Source organism: Sturnira hondurensis, unplaced genomic scaffold, assembly GCF_014824575.4.
Source record: "Sturnira hondurensis isolate 20B ecotype Veracruz unplaced genomic scaffold, ASM1482457v3 Scaffold0008640, whole genome shotgun sequence".
Lineage (NCBI taxonomy): Eukaryota > Metazoa > Chordata > Mammalia > Chiroptera > Phyllostomidae > Sturnira > Sturnira hondurensis.
In genome coordinates, this window is record NW_028081271.1 from 5821561 (window position 1) to 5849026 (window position 27466).

General features: G+C 44.1%; 1 protein-coding gene across 2 annotated transcripts; it reads right to left on the reverse strand.

Moving 5' to 3' along the window:
- Positions 1-38: 38 nt before the first annotated feature.
- CFAP97 (cilia and flagella associated protein 97) lies at positions 39-26028 on the reverse strand. 2 transcript variants are annotated; one of them, XM_037055173.1, is made up of 5 exons: positions 25911-26028; positions 15814-16847; positions 6636-6907; positions 1294-1444; positions 39-181 (listed from the first exon to the last, which is right to left on the reverse strand). In XM_037055173.1, the coding sequence occupies exons 2-5, from the start codon at positions 16829-16831 to the stop codon at positions 54-56; spliced, it is 1569 nt and encodes a 522-aa protein (XP_036911068.1). In that variant the 5' UTR covers positions 16832-16847; positions 25911-26028; the 3' UTR covers positions 39-53. The 2 variants fall into 2 exon arrangements, with proteins under 2 accessions (XP_036911068.1, XP_036911069.1); XM_037055174.1 differs by lacking the exon at positions 25911-26028 and adding an exon at positions 25658-25897.
- Positions 26029-27466: the final 1438 nt, after the last annotated feature.

The window sequence follows — 27466 nt, forward strand, 5'->3', positions numbered from 1 at the left end:
CACCAGGGCAATTCAGTAAGAACTAGAAGAACAACGTGTAAAGTAAAACATTTTTATAACCAAGCTGCACGAACATTAGGGGGCTTCGGTCTCAGCAACAGGCCGCGGGAAGTGTCAAGAACGGCTCCCTCACTCTTACAACTGAGGCCGCTGGTGGCGCTGGACGTCCTGGAAGCTCCTCCTGAGAACACAGAAAGTGAGAAGTTGTTTGAACTCCTTAAGCTAAATGCGTAAATCATCATCAGATAAACTTCCTAATTTTAGGTCCAAACTAAATTTTTCTTTCCTGTCTCACGTGTGTTTTCAATCCAACAGCATTTTCAACCAGAAATGCACTTAAGACTTCCCAGGGGAGCTTAAAAAATAAAATACCAAACACTCCCAGATTCTACACTGGGAGGTTTTGATTCAACAGATTTGGGGTGGGAATAAATGTTTTAAAAAGCTTATATGATTCAAGTGAAAAAAAACTTTTATACACCGTTTACAGATTTGTTCAGAAAAACGTACCACATCCAAGACCTAGAATTATGTATGAGTTACTGGAACGAGATCGCCATCTCAGTCACTGGGTCGAGGAAGTGACACTAGGAGAATGAGTGCGTGGAACTGCTGGTCCCTTGACTGTTTAGGACTCACGTGAGCACTAGGAAGTTGTGGCGGGGTAGGTGGCTCCCACTTCCTTTCAGTTCTGGCTTCTACGGTCCCCAGTCTGGGACGTGCACGGAAGGAAGAGCACAGACTTCTGCACCGAAGGGGCCTGCCCTCCTGTGCCGTGCACCCTGGCACCGAGCGGCCCCTCCACGCTATGTTCTCTGGCACACACCACTAGTGAATGGGACGTGTCACTGGTCGCACAGCAAGCATCAGGAGGGGTCACACCTGATGACTCTACTGACGGCTGAGTTTCGTTTTCGCTCCTCAGTGAGGACGACCAAGCACATACAAGGGCTGAAGATGTCAATAGTTCTTAACTGGCGAGGGAAGATATTCCAGCAAATTTTAAACAGCACATCTATTCACTTCTTCCTTTAATAAATATATTGAAGTTATTAAAAGTCTCTCTCTCGTTATCTACGAACACTACTAATATTTTCAGTTGTTTTTTCTCCTGGTTTCCTTCCTACGCTGCCATTCCCTGCTTAAATGAAATCTGAAGTCAAGTGAACACCACAATAAAACAAAGCATGCCAGTGAAAAGTCATACAGTGCATCCCACAAGTCAGCATTTTAAAGTTCTATTATAAGGACAGAAGCTGAACGCAAGTACAGAACCATTCTGAATACACTTACTCAGCGGGCTGTACTGGCCCAGCGTCGACCTGACCCGTCTCAAGGACGGCGCCGCACTGAGATAGCCCATGTTGCGATGGTAGTCCATCAGCTGCTCCGAGCGCTTCATGCCGACCGTCGGTTTCACAGCTTCCAGCCTCTTCAATAGAGCCTTCGTTTAAAGAGAATCAGTTGGAAAGTCAATGTCAGATAAATAGCAATGTTCTCCCAAAAGGAAAACTATCTTTAGAGCCCGGAACTCATGAAACAAAAAAGGCTTTAAATCACTGCTGACATGCTATGTGAGCCAATGTTTCAAACAACACACCTTCAGGAAAACCTAAGGGCTGGGACCTGCTCTACGGCTAACAACCAAAACCACAACGGTTTCAAAACGGTTTCCCAACGGATTGCAGGCACACCTCTCTTTCATATCGGTCACAACTTTAGAAAAGGGACTGTAAGTTGAAATACATCAAACCCGACGTTCTCATAGAAATGGCATAACGGGAGCACAATGCTAAGAGCCCAGAAACGACCCCAAACCTACTGCAACTGCTACGAACCCTCGCGCTGGTCCCAGGGCAGTGCTGGCTGCGGGGTGACTGGGACACCGAGCAAAGGCCAGCGGGCAGGGCTCTCCCGCCCCTGGCTTCTGCCAGCCCCACTATGCTTCTGGTGGTCTGTTTTACATACCCGAGATTCCGCCCAGAATTCAGTTTGAGAAGTAAGGTTTTGCTGTTAAGTCTGCAACTAAACTATTATAGAATATAAAGCATACATAACCCAAGGAGCCAAGGCAACACAATAGCATAACATGGTATTTTAATAAGATTCAGTCAGAGTCGTACATATAATATTCCTAATTTTATTTTCTTTCTTCACAAACCAGAAGGTGAAAGACTTCCTCCTGTTTGCTTTTCCCCGGGCATGACTGAGAAAGGAATAGTATTTAAGTAGACCGATGGACTGGGGAATTTACCCAAGGTAGTGTTTTATCATTTTCTTTACAGGCTTAAACTTTCTCTGTAGCACACTGAACTTTGTCTGAAAAAAGACTTGTGTTCTGTACCATGATTCACACTGAAGTATCAGCATCAGCTGTTCTATCAGGACAAGTTTCTCTCCGCACAATTTGTTTCCCTTTCTCAACTGAAGTTTTCTTTATATTGTGGTAAAATATACGTAACATGAAATTACCGCTTTAACCATTTTCAAGAGTACCACTCAGGGGAACTTAATTAGTGCGCGCACATCACGGCGAACCATCACACCAAACGTTTTCAGGGCCTTTTTTCTGCCCACTGTTCTGCTCTCCACATTTTTACCCCCTGCCCTTCTGTCCCGAGGTCCCATCGTCAGTGCTCTGAGTGACCCCGAGAAGGGAGGGACGGCGGCAGAGGCAACATTTTCAGGGGAGAATCGTCTGCAGAGGGGAGAGGAGGGTGCTACAGAAACGAACGGGGCTTGGAGACAAAGGGCGGAGGAGCCGCATGCGCGAAGGAGGTGGCAGCACCACCAGGACGCTGCCGGCCAGCTATCCTTTCCGCGCGGATGCCCCGCCCCCGACCCCCTCCAAGGCCAGGAGAGTTGGCCCCTCCGGAAGCCTGACCCTCGGGTCCTGGGGGCTCCCCACTCGGCCAAGAGCCGTGGTTTACACGAGGTTCCATCTGTCAAGTCCACGGTCTTTCCATCACGACACTGTCTTTCTTTGTAGAAAGAGATGTACAATTTGGGTGAAGAAACCTCCTAAGATTGTATCTCGGCAAACCCAGGGAGTGAGCACGCCCCGGCTCAGCTGCCCGAGCCCCACGAGGCCACAGTGCCCTGCGTCAGTCTGGGGCCCTGCTCCCATAAGCCGAGCAAAGGCTAAATGACCGACTGCCGACAGAAATCGCTTCTGCTTGTAGAAACCATGTCAAAACACGAAGTGCTGATTACAGTCCAAACCCTAAAATCAAAAGCATACACATTGCAGCCCTGGGCAGTGTGGCTCAGCTGGTTGGAGCATCAGCCCATAACCGAAAGGCTGCGGGTTTGATCCTGGTCCGGGCGCAGACAACCGACGCCCGGTCCCAGCACCCGAGGGAGGCAACCAATCGATGTCTCTCTCTCATCAGTATTTGTCTCTCCCTTCGGATCTCTTCAAAAGGGATGAAAAAATTCCCTCGGGTGCGGGTTAAAAAAAGTATATACATTTCAGTTCAGTCATCAATTTACAACTCCTGGAGAAAACTTAAAAATGATAGTTCAAAACGTTGTAAACACTTGTAACAGAGGGGTAAAAGTTGTAAGTTATTTAGTCAGAAAGACTTGGGTTTGAATCCTGGCTTTGCCATTGACTGTATAACCTTGATCAAAAATAACTTAATAGGGAGGGATATTGACAATGAACCTCAAACAGTTTGGGGTGATGAGTGAGACAATGCTGATGAAGTGCTCAGAACAGTGCCTGGCATACAGTACTCACTCACTATTCATGGCATCATTAACACTGCTTTGTATTATTTTCTAGTTGTTTGACACGTAACAGTGTACCCTCCCAGTTAAGTTATAAATTACATGACAGGGCAGTATTTTAAGTACATATTTTTATATTCCTTTCAGTATCTTACCTAGCTCACAATTAAATATTTGTTTAATGAACTGAAAAAAATAGTAAGAATGGTTACTTATATTTCAATTTATGGTCTAGAAAATCTTAGAACTGCTACTCAACTCAGATTCTAATAATGAATCTCAAAATAATTTGACTAAATATTTTTTTTATCTTGGAAGTATCATTTCTGGGGGGAAAGAAAAACAGCCCAGCCTAAATCCTGTCTTTGGAGGCAGAAAGGTTAAAACAAGTGAATGAATAAACAATGTGTTGGTGATCTCTGTAGCTCTCTGCACAGAAGAACTGCTTCATTGCTTCTGAAGTGATAAAGCAAAGACCCTAAGGGACATCAGAGAGTAGCAAGTGTCGCACAGTCAGGGAAAACCAGGACTGTTCTCCCTTATTTTCTGCAGCTGGAGTCACACTTAGTTATCATTAGGGTTATTTCTTTTATAGAGGGAGACACCAGGCAATAAAGCAGAGAAGCAGCAGACTGAATGAACCATAAATTACTTTAAGTTCTGAGAACAAAGGTGCCGATTATTCAACAGACTAACACGCACCCTAGCTATGAGGTCTGCTATAAATTTTCGTCTTTGTGACAATGTATTGCTTCTCCTTTTAATAAATAGTGTTCCCACTGTAAGAGCTCTAAAATTACTCCTCTAGACCAGCAAAGAACAGGAGAAAAAGAGGATTTATTTTTCACTTAATGTGTTTAAGAACAGTCTACATTTCTAAATTTATACATGCATTACTTTTATTTGAACGCAGGAACTCCTGAATGGAGAGACTATGGTCTACTTTATTGTCTACTTATTTGTATTTCTCTGGATTTAAAACTGAAATAAATTAACTCTATTTGAGCTCTAGGCTCCAATCCTGATACATCCCTGCAGCAAAGTTACTTCTTCCCTAATTTTGCTTCAGGTCCCCCCCCCCCTTTCCCAGCTAAGGAAACCGACATATAATTAACAGAATGAAATAACCTCATTTCTACTAGAGGGTAAAGTGAAATTATAAACTAATTATCTTTACTGATTCCCTCTCCTCTGCTAAGATTATTCTTGTGCTCTTTATAAGAAAATCTGGCTTAGTAAGATTATGTAAAAATTCATCAATTAAAAAACGGCTCCCCTGTTGGAATTAATAAAGTTCTAATATAATTGAGTCTATATGTGGCAAGCGCGCCCTCTACTGGATGAAGTTACTCTTCTTCATTATTCTTCTTATTTATTTCCCTTGGTAATGAGAGAGGGAAAAAAGGTAGTGAAACTAATAATGAAGAAATCAAAATTCCCCAGAAATACAGGTTAACAGCACACGTCTAACTCTGAAGCTTGGGGCCTAACCGTGCACTGTATCTTCGCTCTCCTCCTCCACCTCCACCGCGCAGTGGTGCTTCTCTGTCTGGCACGGCCTGCGGCAGGCTCAGCAGCGCCAGGACTGCCAGCCGTGAAGGTGCCAGTCCTGCCACAGACCTGCCTTGGCCGTCCTGACTGTCAGCAGCCGGCTGGTCTCCACCACTGGAGATGGAGCCAATAAAAGATTCTAAAGGAATGGGCGCTGCCTGTGCGGTGCCTCCGACACAGGAGCAACTACAAAGGTGTGCGCATGTGTTTCCACTACGAAGAGCCTTGCAAGCAGCTTTAAAGTGCATCGGCTCACAGTGAAGTACCGTTGGAGCCACTGTGGCTCTACACAGGGTCTGACAGGCGGCTGCTTATACAATAAAAATGCAAAAATCATGTTTGCAAAAGTAGGCAGTTAGAAAATGTAATGAAAAAATTTCATGCAGAACAGAATAAAAATTCGTGGTTTTGAGCAAGTTACCTTACTAAGGTAGAGTATAAGAAATCTTTGAATAAACGAGAAGACATATTTCTGATAGGAAGGTAAAAGATTTATCAATTATTTTTGCTCTGAATTTGTGTGCTAAGGATCTAATTTTAGTTTAAGACACTGCCTGGGTTTAGAATTTCGGGTCAGCCACTTACTAGCTATTAACCAAAGCTTGGGCTGATTAACCGTCTCGGTTTCAGTTGTTTCATTTGTAAGGTATGGATAAAAATAGCACCTACCTGAGAGAACCAGTCAGGATTCAATAAGCTAATATTTGGAAGACACTAAGGATAATTCCAGGAATTTAGTAAGAGCTCAGTAAACATCAGCAATTATTATGAACTGAAGTTCATGAAGCAAGTGATGTATGCATGAGTAAATGTTTAATGTGAACATTTGAAAAGTCCCCATATACACTCCTTAGAACATCAAAGTTCTAAGCGTAACCATGTTTCTTAACAATCAATGTCTTTCGTAAGTTCAAGTAGCAGACCACCAAATCTGACCTCTATGAGAATGTTATTTATTCTTTGAAATAAGTAACATAAAAGTTATTTTGGCTTCAGGGACATAATACAGTGAAACAGGTTTAGCTAGAATACTTTACGGAAGGTAATACACATCTGACAATTGGACACCATTTCCTGTAGTTTGCACTAATTTAGCAGATCTAGTCAGCGAGATAATGGAGCTTTCAGGATTTTCATTTAATGTTCCCTTAAAATAGTTTTCTGGGAAAAAACCCTACACATTGTACCACACAGGCTCAGAGTTCATCATGTATTTCCTGCAAAGGTACATCTAAACCTACCTTTACATAATTAAAGTTGAAGTTCGGGCTGTTTGGGGGTTTCCGGTAAGTGGGACCTAAAATCAATACAAGCGCATTGTCTTTGATAACTAAAACATTTCAGTCACTTACCAAATTTTCTCTTTCAATCCTCTGCTGTTCTCTCTGTCGGTTGACGGCACTGTGATACAACTTAGGGGGGTGACTAATCGATCTTCTAGGGGTCCCATTTCTGCTTCCTGGCTTCTCGGCCTGTCTCGACAGTTCTCTCAAAAGCCTCTGGTTTTCCCGATCAATCTGCCTCACCTCCTCTCTCGTGAACGAGTAGTTTCTCCCAGCTGCTACTGAAGGCTGCTGGTCGAAGTGACGTTGCTGAGGACCCTTTTTATCCAATTCCAGGAAAGCTACAGAAATGAACAGAAGGAAAAAGAGCTAAAGAAAACAGCGCAGAAATACGATGGTGCAAGCTCTAACTCTTAAAAAGGAAAACTACATTAACCCGTGAAAAGGTATGGATAAAACAGTATTAACTGCGTCCAGACTACAATTGTATAGGCAAAATCAAGGCAACTTAGTGTTTTACACTTACTGGGGTCTTGGGGAGCAACAGCTATACACAAAACAATGGAAACTTTTTAATAAGAAAGGTACATGATGCTGGTTCTAAAGTAGGTATGATTTACGGGAAATGCCTCAGTCGTGCTAATTTTACGTTTCCCTAAGGCAGCTTCCTAGTTAAGGAGGTCAGAAACCGCTGGCTGAGTACATCAATACAGTGATTAATCTGGACAGCATTTGTTCATCGGAGGGCACGCTCTAAAACAAAATGCTCTCAGCAATGACGGATGGAAACAACGGCTAGAAAAGGGCTCAGGGTATCCTGCCACTTTCAACTTCATCTGAAAATATTTTCCTGCACAAGATTCATGATCTTAACATTGGTACTAAAACAGATGCTTCTGTGAAAGTCAAACATCTCATCCTGACTAACCATTAGCCAACATGAGTACATTGTATGAAAAGTTTTTAACCAAGAAAAATATTTTGCATGCTATGATTATCACATAAAAATTTATAAAAATATTACACTTGCTAAACATTTCCATTTAAATCTATACTAAAAATGAATACATTATGTCAGATTAATATACTGGCACATTTATTTTTTTCACAATATCTTTTAAAGTAACCATTACTTGTTTCTACTTGAGCACCTTCATGTTAACTCTCTTACTCCCTAAGCACTTTGTGCTGTTAAAGGCACAATGCTGTAAGGGGAAGGGGATTTTTAGCCCTCATCTAAAAATGTGACTGGTACAGAAATAAAACAAATACAGGGGTGAACAAAGGGGGGTGTATAATTGTAACACAAATCATACAATAAACAGTAATACAAGAATAAGTTGTTTCCACGTACTCACAACTTTAAACCTACCTTTGCACACCCCTATATATGAGCCATTGGTTTTTTCCAATTAAGATCTAAATTTTTTTAACTCGAATAAACTGTCAGGGATGATTATATAAATCTGCCCATATTTACGAGATGTTGCTTTTCCCTAATTTTTTCAATGGAACAATTTTGTTCAAACTTGTTACAGGATTTGTCAGGGGCCACCACCACTTACTAGAAGTATCAGCTCTACTCTCACTGGGCTGCCAGACAGCACTTTAAAAATTCCTGTATGATGCTACCACTGAAAATGTTATCCCTGGCCATTCTAAGACCTTATTCATATATTAGTTCTTTAAAAAAATCCATCTTGTAGGCATATTCAGGATCCCTACTTAAAAATGATGCTATTTGCTTTTTAAAGTCATTTTTAAAGTTTTTTTTATTAATACGATCTTATAAACTAGTAAGTCACACTTTAAGGAATAATTAAATTTACTGAATTTCTTCGTCTTCCTTGTGAACTTGTCAGATGAGAAATTCTGTGACATTCTTCCGGTCCCCTTCCTCGAATCCAGCAGGCTTGCGGACCAGGATGACCCAGCCAAAGTGTGTCAAAGCTGGGCGAAGAAGGAGATGCACCCCGCACCCGCTCCCTGGAGTCCTTGTCCTTGGGCCCTGAGCCGAGCTGCCCTCCGCAGCTGCCTGCCCTGGGGCTGCCAGGCTGAGGAAATCACACCACAGAGGGAGGGGCCGAGGAGAGGCACTGTGATCCTGGCCTTTGAGTCACCCTAGGGGGCTGCCTTACACCTAAGGTTTGTGATGTGTCATCGGAGCAGCAGTAACCATCACAAAATTGGGTGCCAGGAATTGGGGTGTTACTGTAACAAAACCAGAAACACATGGCCCTGGCTGAGAGGCCAGGTGACAAGGAGAGCTGGAAGGACCCGGAGGGACTGCTATGAAGAGCATGCAGTGGCCGAATGTTAGGGACACTGCTGGGTGGCTGTCTGAGCAGGTACCTACTGCCGCTGTGGACTGGGCTGAGCAGATGCCCACTCGAAATGCTGAAAGTATCAGTGCTTTATTTTATCCACAGTAACAGGAGATGGGCTGAAGAAGCATCCAGACAAGTAAAAGCTTTAGAGACTATAAAAGAAACAGGATGTGGGGGATTCAAAGACATATCTACTGGCCCAGGCCAGTGTGGCTCCATTAGTTTGGAGTATTTCCCTGCAACCAGAGTGTAAGTAATATAGAAAGGATGGCCCCGTTGGGGCACATCCGATCCCTGGTCCCATGCGCTTATGGGAGGCAACCAATTGATGCTTCTCTCTCCAGTGACCATGTTTCTCTCTCCCTCTTTCTAAAAAGCAATGAAAAAAAAATGTCCTCGGGTGAGGACTAAAAATACATACACGTAACAACTTTCCCTTTCTGGTCCTTCCTGCAGAAGGTTCTCAAAGTCCTCGAAGGGCTACACGTAAGTGAGGAGCCATGTCTGAGCAGTCTCAGCTGCACTCGGACTTCTTTTAGACCCTGGACCTAGAGGTTGGGGGTCTTTGGGAAGGAGAAATGCACTCTGGCATTTGGGAGGAGTATGGGTGAATTACTGTGGCAGAGGACGGACCGTGGAGGTTTTACTCATGTCCGTAAGTGATCTGACTTACTAAGAGGGAAGGCCTATGCTCCTCTTCTTAAATCTGGGAAGGTCTGTGGCTGTTTAAGCCAACAGAACACGGAAGAAATGAAGCTGCGTGACCCCTGAGGCTAGGTCACAGAAGGCGATGAGGTTCCTGCCTCGTCTCCCGGAACACTGTGCTTGGATACCCGAGCCGCCATGTAATTGACAGGGTACACGTGGGCCCCCTGCTCCAGTCACCCGGCAACCAGACACCCCCAAAGACGTGTAAGTAACAAGCGTTCGGATGATCTGAGCCCTGCCTCTGAGTCTCTGTGTGGGGGTGACTTACTATGTAGGAATAGCCCTGACATGTCATCACTGAAAAAAGAACGCTGTGCGACGGACAAGCTATCTGTGGGCCAAGTGCAGCCCACAAGCAGGCGGTTAATGTGTGTGTGTTGGGGCCGGGTGGGGGTAGCTGATCTACAAATTTTCCATACTGACTGTGTTTTATCAATGTCATCATCCAGGTGTGTTTTGCTTTTATCACACATTTCAAGTCAATGGCTCTTAAACCTTTCTGTCAGTTTATTAACGTAAAATACTTTGTCTCTTTCCGTGTTTTTCGCACCTTGAACTCTACTTTGTGTACTAGTATGTACACAAAATTGATAACTCTATTTTCTCTTTGCTAATACCCCCCTGACATATTGCTCAAGCCTTTATTTTCATCCTTTCTATGTTATTTTAAATATATTTTTTGTTGGATTTAAAATGTATAGCGCCCTCTGATGGTATCTTCAGGTAAGTTAGAAACATCCACTTACATTATTTGATCTCTTTTCCCACAATCTTACTTTTTAAAAAAAACCTTTGTTATTTCTTTTTTTCTCATTTCCCCCCCTTTTGGAAGACTATACTAAATTTTTCTCCTCAACTACGCTACAAATCATATACTCTAACCCATTCTTCTAGAAGTTCTTAAACTTTGGGTCTCAGGACCCTTTTACACACCTAAATATTACTGAGCACCCCAAGGAATGCTTATGTGGGGTACATCTATCAATATTTACCATGTTAAAAAGAAAAAAATTAAAGATAATTATTAATTCATCTGAAAATAACCAATGACATGTTAACATCACATTTTTATTTAAAAATTTAAAAAATAGCCGAGTGGCAGAATTTAACATTTTGTACATCTCTTAACGCCTTGGTGGCAGATGGCCGACCCTCATGACAGATCCCTGCATCTGCCTGCTGTGCCGTCGCTGTCAAGAAGCCCCAGGAAAGCTCCGCTGTGCGCACGGGACAGAAGGGTGTAAAAGCAAATCATGCCTGTTTTATTAGTGAAAATAGTGTGGTTCTTGCCTAAAATCACTGAGCGTCACTTTGAACTCTGCTTCAAGTATTACGGTCTTCAACTATGAGCCTGGTGCCTCTCCTGATTCGATCTCTTCTCAGAGGTTCGGTACCAAGTGCCTGGTGAATGCCAAGGGATCTGCGGCTTCCCGCCTGCCGACCCGAACCTTGTCGGCCCAGCCCGCAGAGGCAGACAGACCGACCTGCTGCAAGGGTGCATGTGCCCACGGCTAATCTCAGTACAGAACTGCCCCCCGGACCCCCCACTTCACGGTTTTGCTTTCTGGGGTTTCAGCTTCCTGTGGTCAACTGTGGTCAAAAATATTAAATAGAAAATTCCAAAAATAAACTATTCCTAAGTTTTAAACTGTGTGCCATTCTGAGTAGCATGATCACATCTCACGCTGTCCCACCTGGGACATGAATCATCCCTTTGTCCAGGAAACCCCGCTGTCCACACCACCGTATTCTACTCACCTAGCGCCGTCTGGGTCACCAGATCACCTGTGGCGGTGCCGTGTGCTCGTGTTCAGGGCACCCTCACTTTCCTTACCAACGACCCTGAAGCCGTTTACATAGCTTTTATTAGTTTGTTGTTTTAAGTGTCTGTTTTATTACTAAGTTGTTGCCGCTAATCTCTCACTGCGCCTATTTCTCAGGTGAGCTTTCTCACAGGCATGCAAACACAGGGTTCAGAACCACCCCGGTGTCAGGCGCCTACAGGGTCTGGGAACGCACTCACTGAGGATCAGGGGGACCGCTGTACAGGCGTTCTCTTCCTCACTGAGTCTAACAGGGCCCGGATCTCCCCCTTGATTTAGTCAGTTTGCTTCACTCCGTCCGATGTAGGTATCTGTTCAGCAACAAGTTTAACCAGTTTCTGTTCATTAATTCTTCCTTAATTGCATTTGTTTCTCTTATAATTTTTCTTCTCAGGATACATCACCTAATGATATATCTAATTATTTCATACAGAATCTATGCAATAACATTTGGGGTGGAGCGCTTCCAAATTGTCTCCACTTTGTCTCACAGATTCTTCCCAAACTGATCTAATTTTCCTAAACAACGTGTATGAAACACACCCTCCAATCCGGTCCCGCCAGCTTCCTCAGTGCTCTCCAAATGTGAGTGATCAGGCCACAGCCTGATGCCTAGACTTTTTCTTACTCTCTTTACTCTACTTTTTAATGCTCTCTCTGCCTATTTAGTGACTTACGGCTCGAGGTCAGAGAACCAATTCCAAGCATACCCTTTTCTGCTATTTACATAGCCAAAGGCAGGCTTGGGGTAGGGATGGAAAATTGCCCGAATCAGCTACCCAACTGAGCTATAAAAGAGGCTAAATATTAAAAAATTCTAATAAATTTTCAGGATCTACTTGAATGTCAGATATCTAATAATACTAGTTACAGGGATCTTCCCTTCTAATACTTCTCATTGTACCCCAGAAATCTGAATTTAGAACCGGACCATAGCAACATAGATCCACACCCCATTCCACAAATGAAGAAACTGGAGCACAGAACAGTTGCTGTTTGTCTAGGGTCACGTGGATTAAGTCAGAAGCCTAAAACTTTGATTCCACTTCCAAAATTTTCTTCACTCAAATTCAACACTGTTTCATAGTCTAATTGGCCCTAATTGGGATACCTGATTTCATACTCTTTTATTGACCTTTGTTTTACATGCTTATCACTTATTTCATAGTTCAAATTTACAAAGGTTAATGAATTTGTTAACAAAGTCACTTCACACCAATAAATAACGGTAACACTGTTAGCTATAAGCATCCCTCACTACAAACTCTTGCTCCGTGTCTGCTGTGACAACTTGCAAAATGTTTTACTCGAAATTCATTATCTGGATCAACAAACTGTTCTTTGTATCTTTGTACTCAGCTAGTGACACGTGTTTAAATTCAGATGATGTAGCAAATGTGTCCCTACCTCAGCTGCTCTCACAGGATCACATCTCATGTCACAATTTTTAAAATGTGGTATATGCATCATTGCTATCATTTTCCTTACAGTAGGCTAATTTATCTTCTAAAGGGAAAAGGCTGTGAAGAAATCAGGCGAGACAAAGAGGCCCAGAAAGTCCACACAGCAGTAGCTGCAAGTGAAAAGCGTGCTAAGAAGTTGAGTGCAGAAAAGGCATGGCCACGGACACATCTCCAATTCACATGTCCACAGCTGAGTTATATGTGGAAAAACAAAGAAAGCTTATAAAAATATTCTTGGATCTGAAAAGCTTCCCTGGGTAAATTGAAAACAAATAATTTTGAAGAAGTAAAGAAAAACATTATGTGACAGGCTAACAGCCATAGTTAGTGTTTGAACTACTTCATTACATAGAATCCTCGGACTGTCATGGAGCCCAGTGACAGAGGCACCAACTAGCCAGAGGCACCAACTAGCCAATGCCCCCTTGGCTCCAGTGCCTTTAAAAGCTTTGGCAGCAAGTCCCTCAGACCACACCCCCTCCTGCCCCCCCCCCCCCCGTGCAGTGGCACGAACAAAGCTTTCCCTCTATACACACGTTCGGCTTCCCTGTTGAAACAGCATTTCAGTGCTTCATTCATATCTGGAGAAACTGCTGAGGGATTCTGGGTACGATTATTGTTTCTCCCATTTCAAACTTAAAAATACCCAGGCTTTCCCCATCCAACCTAGGTAACGATGTGAGAGACAGCTGCGTCTTCACAAAACAGAACGCTTTTCAGCATCCTGGTGTTCAGACTGTGGTGCTCAGGTCGGCAGGGTCAGTACCGCTGGCAGGCTGGCTGGGAATGTCACTCCTTGGCTTCTGCTCAAGACCCTGAACCAGAATCTGTGTTTCAGCAGGTCCCCCATGACCTGTATGCATATTAAGTTGAGAAGCTCTTATGGGCTGGCAAGTGGCCATACGACTGTTTTTTAAGTGAAATTTGTTACAGTGGACAGCTTGACAAAGAATTAGAGAATTTCCCTAGAGAAGAATGTTATCAACTTTACTAAAGGTTATAATGCAGGAGGAGGCACAGACTTATTCGATGAAATTTCAGATGACAAATCTAAGTAAGACTAATGCGTCATTGACACAAACTTCAGTGGAACACGAAATACACTTCCTAACCGTCAGAGCTGTGCAGCACAGAAGCATCTTCCCAGTTCCTTCAGTTGACAGGTGTCGTCTATTATGTGCCAACACAGGCTAGATTCTGGGCTTCTAGGAAGGAATATGATCCTGCCCTCCTGTTGCTTACACTCTAAGCAGAGAAAGGCAAAACACCACCAATTTCAGGGTTTCCTTCTAGGAAGGAAATGGGCTTCTGGGACAGAGAGGTAGGTAGGAGTCAAGGGTATGAAGCTAAGATAAGACAGAATGGTAAGAAAAAGTCTGAAGAGGTGATTACAGGCTGAGACCTGAGACACGGAAGCGGCCTAGGCAAAGGGCGACAGCAAGTGCAAATGCCCCATAAGTGCGAAGTGTTCTGAGAACGGGAAGGAGGCAGTGCGACCCGAGCAAAGTAACGGGGGATCAGAGAGATGTGGGCTACATCCATAGGACGCAGGGCCATCGTTCTTCTCATCGACCTTAATAGCACATTAGACCAACAGTATCAGGAAGCCCTCGGTGGGGCCTGGTATCAGTATCTGCTTTACTGATCTGTTTCACTCGTTCTCCAGATGACACCAACACGCTGCCTGGGAAGCTGTTAGGCTATGATAAGGAGTTTGGATTTTATTTTTAATATAAGATTAAGCCCCACCGAACAGTTAAAAAACTAGTAGGGACTGCTTTTTAAACGATCAATCTGGTAGTTTGCGGATGAAGCAGAGGGGCGACAACAGAAAACGTCTCCATCCTGAAAGTTTTAAGAGGCCGAATAAACATTTACCAGGAAGGATACACCGGGTGGAGGCGTGGCCACCAGGTGGGGATGGCCAGCGTGCGAGTCCTGTGGTTCAGACACCCTCGGCAGCTGGGACAATCAGAGCACAGGGAAAAAGCAAACCTCCAGAAGAGGGACTGATCCCAAGTGTAAGATGCTCCAAAATCGCTTTTTCAATCTACGAGGCATTTGAGTAAATAAGGAATTTATTTACACTCTTACATTTTCACCACTATGTAAGTTATGAAGCTCAAGATTTCTTCTTTCAACATTTCAAACAAAGAGAATTCTATTTACAACTTAAAAATGTTATCTTCAACTGACCTAAATCCTAACCTGCAAGCCCCCCAGTTTCACTTATAGTGACAAGCCCAAAGGGAAGTCTGAGGCGGCTCTTAGTCCACCTGGAACGAATGTACTGTTCCTTTCAAATGAAATGTGGATAATAACAAATGGATAGAGAAACACAATAAAAATTATTCTAGCTAAAAATATTTACATTTGAAAACTGAATTATGCAATTTCATCAACTAGGTAATTATTTTTAAGTAATATTTTTTAAGCTTTAACATAAAATCTGAATGGTGCCCCACAGTTTACTCTGAGTTCTTTCATCTGCCTGCCCCCTCGCCACCTTCCCGGGTGTGAGGATGACACTCGGTCACTTCAACCTCCGAGGTGTTGCCTTTCTATAGGGAGAAAGTGAAGCAGGTCTACCCACCCATCTCTACCAAATGTGGGGAACTCTGGCTGCCCCCACTCATCGCAATGATCTCACCCATTTGGTCCCTCCAGGCATTTGGAGTTTGTATGGCACTAACCAAAAAGAATTAGTGTGAAGTCATTTTTAGGCCTGGTTGATTCATGTAAATGATGACATTCACAATATTTTTATGGTAAACTGGAATCTTTAGTAAACTTGTGATGTTAATTATCCCAAACAACAAAGCTTATCTATTAGGAAAATCAACATGGTCAAAGCATTTAACATTTAAGCTCAACATACCTTTAAGTTTAATATTTAAACTCAACAGTTTTGAAAAGGAAAACTCACCTTTCAAGAGATGATTCAGGTCCACTGTGTCATTTAAGGCTCTCTGTTTGTGCCTGCGACCTGAACTGGAGTCTAGCTCTGGGGACTTGGGGGTGGGGTCGGCCCCGGGTTTTTCTTTTCCTTTTTTAGCCGATTTCAAATTATTTTTTAAATCCCCGACATTTCCATACACTTCCTGACTCACGTTTTCTTGCCTTTTAATTTTTACTTTCTGATCGTTTGATGCACCCAGTTCAAAAGACTGAACAGGGCTGATGTCGGGGGTCGACAAAGGAGTGACATCTGTCACAGTGTCTTCCGATTCCTCGGCGTAGTCGCCGACTTTGGGTTTAGTCCCTGAAGGCTGCAGTCCTGCTGAGTGAGATTTCTGCTTCGGTGACGAGTGGGTCACACGCGAGAGATGCTTCTCTAATGCTGGAGGTGAATCAGATGTACAATTATCAGAGTCTCCATCCGAAGACTCTGTGCCTGACCGTGAAGTCGAGGAGGACAAAGAGGAAGAGGAACTCCTTCCGGAATACTTTCTCTGTGGGCCTTTTTTCGCCTGACTGCATGGTCTGGCCGACTTGGACCGGACACGATGTCTTCTCCCGTCATCGCTGCTTTCCTCTCCGTCTGTGTAGTCATCATCCTCCCCTTCTTTTACAGTTTTGGGAATTCTACTTGGAATGGTCAAGTGTATTTTACGTCCTGTTGTAGCATCACCCAATTTCTTTGATCTTGACGAAGCGGTCAATGATAAAGAATTTCTGGTTTGTGTATTATCATTTTCTATTACATGTTCTTTTGGAGGAATTATCACTTGTCTTTCATTTCCTTTCTCAGTAAGATAATTTTCGTTTCTTTGCATTCTGAGTTTTGAGTTTACATTTTCTGTATCTTTGTCTATTCTCTCTTTAGGGTTATCATTTTGCTTGTCAAAAACTGAATTACTTTCACTTTTCTTTGCATCCTCAAAGTCACTGTCAAAGAAAGAATGGTCCACTTCACCTTCTGATATATCTCCGAACTTATCCATGATGGCAAAAATATATCTAAAGAAGGAGGCAAATGTAACCATCAGACCAACAGGTAATTTTAATATACTCCTTATTTTTGTATAGTAATTCAGTTTCCCCAAACTGAGAGGTTTGGTTAATACATTAAGAGAAACATGACCCCCCAAAACCCCACCAAAAAGCAGTACCTCAGAGAAGTGATAATGGGGCTGTAGGAGCACTTTCAAGTTGTGTCAAGGACTTGAAAAATAGGGGGGACTTCCGCCAAGATGGAGGCATAGGTGGAAACACTGTGCCTTCTCCCACAACCAAGTTTGGATACAACAAAAGTTTTGGAGAACTAAGACACACCCAGAGACCAGAAAACAGAATTATACGTAAGTCCGACAGCTACGAACCGTTCAACGAGGATGGTAAGAGAGGTGGAGCCAGCAGCGGAGCTGGGTCGGGAAGGACAGACCTAGGAGCGCAGGCAGCCCGGAACTAGTTGGGGTGCGGGGCAGACTGACCAAGGTCGCACATTCACGCGCAGTGAGACGGACCACGCAGGCCCCAGGGGGCGAACCCAGTGGTGGAGGGCTGACAGCGGTGGCACACTCGCGTGCCGTGGAGTGAGGCGCGTGGGCCTGGTGATGGTGGTGGCTGCGGTGCTGGTGGGGGTCGCGGCAGCAGGTGGCAGACGGGAAGCCATTGTCCCTCTTTGACCCTGCCCCCACATACAACGTCACAACCCAGAGACTGAGTTGCCCTGCTCTGGTGAAAACCTAGGGCTCCGATCCTGCTACTTAACAGGCACGAACAGCCCAAAAGATGGCGCAAGAAGAACTCAAAGTCCCAGAGCCAATAACTCTAAGCGACCAACAGATTGCCAGCCTCTCAGAAGCACAATTCAAGACACTGTTTGTCAGGATGCTCACAGAACTGGTTGATTACAGTCACAAATTAGAGGAACATATGAAGGCTAAACTAACTGAAATGAAGGGAGATGTCCAGGAAACCAATAGCGATGGAAAGGAAACTGGGACTCAAATCAATGGAATGGACCTGAAGGAAGAACAAAACATCCAACCAGAAAGGAATGAAGAAATGAGAATTCAAAAAAATGAGGAGAGGCTTAGGAACCTCCAGGACATCTTTAAACGTTCCAACATCCGGATTATAGGGGTACCAGAAGGGGGAAAGAAACAGCCACGAGTGGAAAACGTATTTGAACAAATAATAAAGGAGAACTTCCCCAGTCTGGCAAAGGAAATAGACTTCCAGGAAATCCAGGAAGCTCAGAGAGTCCCAAAGAAGTTGGACCCAAGAAGGAACACACCAAGGCACATCATAATTACATTAGCCAAGACTAAAATGAAGGAGAGAATCCTAGAAGCAGCAAGAGATAAGGGGACAGTCACCTACAAAGGAGTACCCATCAGACTGTCAGCGGATTTCTCAAAAGAGACCTTACAGGCAAGAAGGGGCTGGAAAGAAGTATTCCAAGTCATGAAATCCAAAGACCTACAGCCAAGATTGCTTTATCCAGCAAAACTTTCATTTAGAATGGAAGGACAGATAAAGTGCTTCTCAGATAAGGTCAAGTTCAAGGAGTTCATCATCACAAAGCCCTTATTATATGAAATGCTAAAGGAACTTATATAAGAAAGAGATGATGAAAAATATTAACAGTGAAAGGACAGCAAACACAGTTATTAACCACACCCAAAACAAAAGCAAACCAAGAGGACAGCTAGATCAGGAGTGGAACCATAGAAATGAAGAACACATGGAGGGTTAGAAATAGGGGGGTGGGAGGGGGAGAAGGGGGGAGAAGGCACAGAAAATAGCATAGATGGTAGGTAGAAAATAGATAGGGGGGAGGGCGAGAATAGTGGGGGAAATATAGAATCCAAAGAACTTGAGACACGTGGTTATAAACTAAGGAGGGGGGAATGGTGGGGGAGGGAGTGTGCGGGTGGAGGGGAATGAAGGGGGGAATAGAACAACTGTAATGGTATAATCAATAAAATATATTTTTTAAAAAAGGACTTGAAAAACAGGTCTAATAGTTCAGTTCACAAGAAAACCAAAACAGATCATCGAAGCAGGGATATCAGATACATGGATACGTAGATGGACCCTAAGGAAGACCTGCCTTCCGTAAATGAAGTTCAAGTGCAGAATAAGAAAGGATGGCCATAGAGCCAGCACAAACACATTATTATTTTAGTGAAAGCAGTCGACGCCGATGGGCAGACCACCCTATTTTAGAGATTGTCTCCGCCCTACTCTGCTCCTCCGCTGTGGGTACAGAAGCAGCGACAGAGAGAGGAGAGGGTTCCCACGAAACAGACAAGCTGCCTCCATCCTTAAAGGGAAACTACAACTCTAAGACCCAGACACAGGCTACACAGGCAGCTTGGGGCAAACCTCTGAAATTCCATCCCAACCTGGGACATCACCACGAATGCAAGACGACAAGGGAAGAGCCCGCATGTCTTACTGTGTTAAAGGGAGTTTCACAGAAGGGATTTTATAGCAACTGGGCTGTCTAAAGTAAAAAAATAAAAGCATATTATTTAGACAGAGTTAAATATTGGGAGAAATACATAAAAATGTTCAGAGTAGGTGCCTCTAGCATAGTGCAGGAACCACTATTTTGGTTAAAACCTTAAATTACCAGCTGACTTGCTGATTTAAAAATATTTCAATACTTTGTACCATTGACATTAAATCGAAAACATTTCTCTTTCTCATCAGTCTTAGTGGCAGTGTGACAACTGCTATTACTAATAACCTTGAATTCACAGTGTAACCTCTAATACTGTGCTCCACTAAAAAATTAATTAATTAAAAAAATCAGGACAGCTGATTCCATTTTGCATTGGGGGGGGCTCAAGAAGGGCCTGGAATACCTTCCTGTAGTCAGAAAGCACACTATTCAAATACGCCTGAGTTAGTGGGAATAACAGAAAGGACTCCATGTAAAGGGGCTTTCACTGTTCAAGCTGGAAATTTACACTGAAAAACAAGAAAAAAAACATATGTAAAAATGAAAATGTAATTCTATGGAAAGACATCGTCTGAATTGGTATTCAAAAGGGCAAATAGTAGGAGTTACATTAAAGGAAAGCAGTATACAAATTCCCAATAATAACATATAGGTAACAAGCCAATTATGTGCTCACTATATTCAACTTCATTATATCCAATCAAGCAATAAAAAATTATGTTATCTGTATCCTAAATCAGCCACGATACTCTGCAGCCTTTATTTAAGTGACCCTTCAACTTATAAAAACAAGTATGAACATGATTTTAAAATCAACCAAAACTTGTATTATTAATACTAATATGGTAAGTTCAACACAATAGGGTAAAGTATACAGGGTAATACATTTTCTCATCATTGGACTGTTTGTCTGCCTAAAGTTTTAAAGAATTTGAGAGATTCTGACATGTTAAACTTATAAGGGAATCTGTTTAAATCAGTGAGTTTAGACTTACTAGGTTTACACACAACAGCTAAGTACTTAGGAAGAGTTTCTTTATTAGGTCTGCTGAGTGTGACCTGTCAGACATTTGAGGAAGAAAACCAAATACTGTGTACTAAAACTGTAATTGTGCTGTTAATTACATAAATTTGCAAATGGAGTACAATGTTCAAGGAAATTTAAACTAAGTGAAAATTAATCAAAGTGCAAGTGAGTTTGAAAAGTCTAACATTATTACACTTAAACTGAAATAAGATGTGTTAAGTAAATCTTAAATATTTAAGAAAAATTAGATTATAAAACCTATACCTAATAAGTATTAAACTACAAAAAATATTACCTCTCATAACATAGATTAACACCTTTTTGTGTTTTAAAATCCAAAGTGACAGAAGAAAAGCTCTTCCCAAAATTCTCAAAAAAAGATATCTAATAAGGTTTTAGGTATAATATTTACCCATACTGAAATAAAAGTCTACTCTCTCAAGTAGTAATTTATAAAAACTGAAATTTGTCTCTTAAAGACATGTGGCGATTAATTTTTTAGAGCCACACAGTGGACTGCGTGCCAACCTGCAAACTGAAAGGTTGCCGGTTCGGTTCCCAGTCAGGGCACATGCCTGGACTGCAGGCTAGGTCTCCAGTTGGGGGCATGCAAGAGGCAACTGATTGATGTACCTCTCTCACATTGATGTTTCTCTCCCTCCCTTCCCCTCTCTCTAAAAATAAATAAATAAAATCTTGTCAAAACAATTTCGGAGGCACAAAAAAGTCATAAATTGTTTGACCCAGTACCTTCATTTCTGATAATTTATCCTAAGAACATTAAGAAGGAACGGTATTAATTATAGCAGTTTGAAAAAACTTGAATAGAGGAATGTTATGATTTCATTAAATAATTATTTATCAGGGGGTCAGCAAACTACTATGCATGGGCTAAATTTGGCCTGATACTAGTTTCTGTAAAAGTTTTAGAGTAACTCAGTTTGAAAAGGTCCCCAGACCGAATTCTGATGTGGGTAAGAGGCTTCCCCACACCAACAAATAATCTCAGACATCAGCAGGGAGTCTGAGAATTCAAGTCAACTTTGACACCATGGACATCGGATCCCACAGAAAAAGGCCTCGGTCCCTCAGGACCACCCTCACGACCACTCTCACCTGGAGGCACAAGGCACAAACCCAGGCGGCTACCTGCACTTTCTGACTTAACAACGACACACCAGGGGCTCCAGGGGGCTCCTCCAACTCAGCGTGCCAATCCCAAACTCAGGTTGTTGCATGCAATCCTGACTGACTGGCTACAAACCAGTCTCCCACCAGCCCATGCTTGGATTTGATTAGCTAGAATAGTGCACAGAACTCAAGAAAACCCACTTACTCACTGGGGTACCAAGTCATTACGAAGGATGTTGAGGGATACTTGTCAACAACAGTCCGATGAAGAGAGATGCAAGGTGCGCTCCCCAGGGGAACTCTGCAACAACAACCAGCCAGCTCTCCCGGGTCTTTAAGGAGGCTGCACCGCACAGTGAGGATTAAGTCCTTGGCCATCAGCAATTTGCTCTCCAACCCCTTTCCCCAGGGCATGAGTGGAAGGGGAAGTTCCAAACCTTTAATCCGATTGACTATCCTGGCAGCCAGCCCCACCCTTGGGTAGGGTCGAAATATCACTTTGTTAACAGAAGAAAAACACCAGAACCACTTTCAACCCCTGGGAATTTCCAAGGGTTTTGGGAGACGAGGGTCACATATCTCAGGAATGGAGACCTCGGCAGCCCCACTCACGGGTTTAGGTGCAGTCTCCGGCAGCTTCCTCACCACAGCTGCAGAGCTGTGAAGAGACAGAGACCCTGCGGCCCCCAAAGCCTAAATATTTACCGACTGATCCTTTCCTGAAAAAACATCTGTGGACCCCTGACTTAGGGGATATATCAGCATGAAAAATGCAGTACTGAAAAATGACTGCCCATACTGGGTTAATAATACAATTTACATATTTAAACAGAAACAAGGAGAAAAAAAGGGTACAAATTAAGAGTTGACCTGTTAGGAGAAAAATCAACAACCCCACTGCCTATTTTATGTTTCCATTACTGTTATAACAGTGTCCATGCAATAAATGAAGCACGCAGGTGATGACTGGGAGCCTGCAGAGTGAAAAACAATGAACTGAGCCAGTGCACCCAGGCTCAAGCTCGACCCTGCCACTTCCTAGCTCTGTGTTCCCAGGCACGTGTACAAGTAAGGCAGGAGACAGCAGAGGAAGATATCTGAGACTGCACTGCTGTCACCGGCCGGCATCTAGCATCCTGGTTGCCAGGAAATGCCTTTTTATCACTTAGGTAGAATGAATAGTAAACTGAGGCAGGGAGGAGGAGGGAGACAGGTCTCACCTGCTAACTCAGCAGTCCTGAGCCTGGTCTGATAATACTGCCAGGTGTTCCAACATCACAGGAAACACCATGTTAGCAAGGAAGGAGGGAAGTCCTTGAAACTGAGCTTCCATCCTAGGGCCAGGAAAGCAGGAGAGGGTCCACAGTGCCCAAAGAAGCTTATAAAACAACTTTGGTAGACAAACAACTTTGTCTACCTCTGGTCATTATCTGTTTTACGAGGGAGTCCCTGATGCTTAGAGAAAGAGCCCATGAATAACTCTGGGAAAGCGCCCCAATCTTTCGTAACTGCCTCCTGTCGTGTGTATTTGTTTTATAACAACATGAACAAATGGAATGTGGAGCAAGGTAAGTATACGGGCTAAAAGACCCCCACAAGTACCTACATTTGGGTAGTCGCATCGCCCCAGGAAAGCTGGTACCACATCTACACAGTAATCAATATGTAATTTTTCTTCTTTTCTCTCTTTCTCTCTCTCTCTCTGTCTCAGGTTTGGGGTGCTCTTGGCGTCCACCAGGCCTCAGGCCACCAGGGGGCTTGTCATCCTGGTCTTCAGTCACTCTTACTTTTGCTGCCCTGCTTTGCCCTGTAACTTTGCCTCCCACCCCCCACTCCAGCTAGTCCCATTCTCTTCGTTGGGAACAGGTCACTAATAAACTGGCTGTACGCTAATAGATTTGCTGATCTGTAACTCTTTACATGTGTCAGCAAGAAGATCCAAGTCTCTCCCCTCAACACAAAGGTGCTCAGGTAGCACTACTTGTAACAGTGAATTAGAAAAAAGCCCAGTGTCTCAGTAAGAGGAAAATGGATAAGCAAAATGGCGTATGTGGTGTATTATACACCAATCACAAAGGATGAGCGGAGATCTACAAAATCACTAAAAAAGTAGAATTAAACGAAGAGCAATACCATTACAAAAAACTTAAAGCACACACAAGCCCCCATTCCTCATGGGCACCAACACATATAGTTACACAGGCTGGACTGGAAGGGCATACATCAGACATGCAAGCAACCAAGCCCTTGAGGGGAGAGGAAGGATAAGAGTGGGAAAGAGGGGTCAAGAAGAATGGGAACCTGGGTGGAGGGCTGTGATCTCCGGCATCGCAAAGGTGAACAGTCTGACTGACGTCACCAGCCCAATTCTGCCCATCCGAGCCCACAAAGGAAAACAACAAATCTATTAAAGGGCCACTGTCATTAAATTCCCAAAAGAGCTACCCTTTTTTTGGTCAGATAATTCACCCTGCAATCCAAACAGTCAAGAGCTGAAATAAAAAAGAGTCACGGTTGTTTTTTCCTTTCTCACTTTGTTTCATGGCTAAGAATACCTTTCAGATTAAATTTTTTTAAAGTTTCTTCAGTTTTAAAGGCAAATGCTTCCATAGCACACCCCAGACCTTCCTGAATGAAAGCAGTTAGTTCTGGGAGTTACAGTGAAGAGTCTACAATGTAAATTGTGATTAAGAATTTTAAGAACAGAATGTATTCAGGTATTGACAGGACTGACATGAACAAATATTTCAGAGTTGTTACTTGTAGTTCAAGGCAGAATTTACTCCAGCAGACGGAGTGAATTAGAAAGCCATCAAGTTTAACATTAGTACTGCTCAAAAATAAACTGGGGCTACCTTCTTTTTAACCGACTCCTCTCCCAAGGATATGTTTATTCAGTTTTTAGAGAGATGGGCAGGGAGGGAGGGGGGAGAAAGACAGACACAGACAGCGTTATGAGAAGTATCAATGTGTTGCCCCCTGCCCATACCCTGACCCGGTGTGGAAACCAGCACCTTTAGGTGTGCGGGACTGGGCCAGGGCTGGACCAGGATACTTTCCCAGAGTAGGAGCCATGGCTCACTAGATGTTGGAGAAAAGGCTGAATGTCCACTGGCTGGGATGCTGCAGAGGGCACACACGCATCAGGATGATATGCTCTTTCCCAGCCCCAAGACTATACGAACTAGGTCTAAATCCCCAAATCCAAAGATTACACACATCTCTGAAATCCCTGTTTTGCACAGCTAACAGTCCCCTGCCTTGCTGTCTCCTTACCAGACTGGGAACCCGATAGCCACCTCATCATCACTAAGTCTCATAGCACCCTAAGTAGGATCTGACCAATATATTACTCAAAGAATGTTTATCCCATGAAATTCGAGACAAGACTGTGCCTGGTTCTGCTCTTTGACAGCTATGTCCTAAGAGTCACCTCTTTTCCCTGAGCTAGTTTCCTTGATACTTTTTCTCCGTCGTCCCTCCCCTTCCCCCATCACACTGTCCCCTTATGTATAATGACACAGTCCCTGCGGTCCCCAACAGTTGTACCCTTTCTAGCTGGTCACAGTTCAGGAGAGGTGGTGCGTAGCCCAGTGCCCGGGAAACTTTCTGGGTTTAAATTTGGATTGATAATGTCCAACAGGTACAGTTATTCCAACGCTCAGATAATTTCACTTAATTCACAGAAAAATTATACAGCAATCCCACCCAAACAATTCTTCCCATAATATTTACTTCAACCTTAGTGAGATGTACTTTATATTACAGCATAATAAACATACGGCCTTAACATAGCAACGATTCTCTTTACAACACATTGGGAAAGGGTAAACATTCAATGGCAGTTCATCAAGCCTGAATAACCTTTAAGCGGTGCTCAGTGAAGATAGGTATTTGCCAAAGCTGCCTGGGACATGCCCGATCAGCTCCACTCCGGCGGGTCCGCGAAGCTTTCCAGATTCATCGGGAAAGTGCACAGATCAGAATTGGCATTTTTCAAACTGTCATTCAGTTCTTACGGTTTTAAGTTTCTGCAGTTAGCTATATAACACGGTCCAAAGAAGGTAACCGACTAGGTACACCAAAATCTAGGCCCCCAGTAAACATTTATGTTTCAGGAACAGAGGCCCGGTCCCCCACCCACTCTGGACCCCGCGAGGTGGCGGGAAGATAACTGACAGCCCCCACTCCCACCTCAAGGTTCAGGTTCAAGTTCTCGGGGGTGGGCGGCGGTGACCTGCGCCCGGCTCCAGGTCGCTGCCACTTCCTAATTCTGAGCTGCCTCCGACCCTCACGCCACCCCGAAGGCGCCTAGAGGACAGGCCGGGACTGGGGGTACGGGCGGCGCCTGGGACCCGCGTCTCGCACGCCTCCGTTGCGGTTACGCCCGCCGCCTGAGGGGCTGGCCGGGCGCCTGCTCCCCTCCCGCGCGCTTCCTTATACCGACCCCGAGTGCTCGCCGCTGCCCCGCTCCGGAGAGAGGAAACGGATCCCGAACGGAGAGGAAGCGGGAAAAAGACCTCGCTCCGCGCCGCTCGCCGGAGTGCCGACGGCCGCCCGATGCGCACGCGCCGGCGCGCTTCCGGGGCGGGGCGAGCGGAAGGAGGGGAGGAGCTGCAAAGGCCTGGGGCGCGCGTTGCGGGAACCGGGCGGGGGTCGAGCCTCCCAGTAGCGCCGCTCCGGGCGGCAGGCGTCGTAGAGCGCGGAGGGCTCCTGCGGCCTAGAGCGGCTCCACCGGTCCCGCCCGCTCCGGTGAGGCCCGGGAGGCCCGGCCCATAGTGCTGGAGTGGAAGGCATTGTCCTCCGGAGATGCCTAGTGCTCCGTCCGTCCAGGTCTTACTGCTACGGTTCCCCTCTGAAGGGGAATGGTGGGGCTAGCTGTTGTGTGCCAATTTAAGGGGGAAAGGTACTTTCGTTTTCTTGTACTTACCAAAACAGCAACAGTAACAATAAAAATGGGGCGGCTGTGTCTTTGTGATTGCTTATATCAGCAGTTGCAGTTCAAACAAGTAATTCTCTGGTCCAGGGGCTGCTGACACATGAGAAACCCTCTTACTAATGGTAACCGAGGTGGGTTGTTCAAACAATCTAAGAGAAGAATGATCTCTGTAGAATACATGGAATGTCATGATTTTTCGATTTTTAATGAACAGGCACATAGCATGGGGGGGGGGCAGAATAATGGCGCCCCAAAGATGTCCACCTCCTAACCCCCAGAACCTGTGAATATGCTACTTTAAATGGCAGAAGAGACTTGGCTATGTGATTGAGGATGTTGGGATGGGGAAATGAACCTGGATTATCCGGGTGGGCACAATGTAATCCAGGTGGTCTTTGTAAGAGGGGAAGCAAGAAAGTCAGTAATCAAAGTCAGTAATAGGAGTCCTGGCCATAGAAGCAAGAGATAAGTACAGCGTGGTGCTTGCTGTAGTAACATGGTCACTATATTGCATATTTGAAAGTTGGAAGGAGTAAAAATTCTGTGAAGTGGTGGATGTTAACTGGACTCATTGTGGTGATTATTTTGTAATACACACATATTCTGTTGCACACCCTAAGCATATATAACATTGTATGTGGATTACATCTCAATAAAACTGGAAAAAAATTAAAAAATGTTTAAATTAAAAAAAAAAAGACACAGCAAGAGATCAGAGTAACGTAAGGGTCCATGAACCGAAGAAAGCAGGCGACTGTGGAAGCTGGCAGAGGGGAGCAAGGACTGTCTGAAGCTTCCACAGGGAAGACCGTGCCAAGACCTTGGTTTTAGACTTTTGGCCTCCAGAACAGTAAGAGAATAAATGTGTTGTTTTAAAACACCAGGTTGGTACTAATCTGTCATAGCAGGAATAGTAAATTAATATAACAGGTACTCAATAAGTGTTTTTTTACATGAAAGGGCAAAGAAAGGAAGTGAGGGTTAGCCAGATCCTAGGGACTCTTGCTAAGGAGATGGCTCTGGTTTCATTCTTCACAATGCATCTCGCGTGTGGTCGTCACTGC

Excerpts from the sequence above, each read along its gene's own strand:
- CFAP97 (XM_037055173.1), bottom strand. The coding sequence starts at position 16,831 with ATGGATAAGTTCGGAGATATATCAGAAGGTGAAGTGGACCATTCTTTC. Across the intron at positions 6,908-15,813 it reads CCTGAATCATCTCTTGAAAG|CTTTCCTGGAATTGGATAAA; the intron begins GTGAGTTTTCCT and ends TCATTTCTGTAG. Across the intron at positions 1,445-6,635 it reads GGATTGAAAGAGAAAATTTG|GCTCTATTGAAGAGGCTGGA; the intron begins GTAAGTGACTGA and ends CTTTAAACGAAG.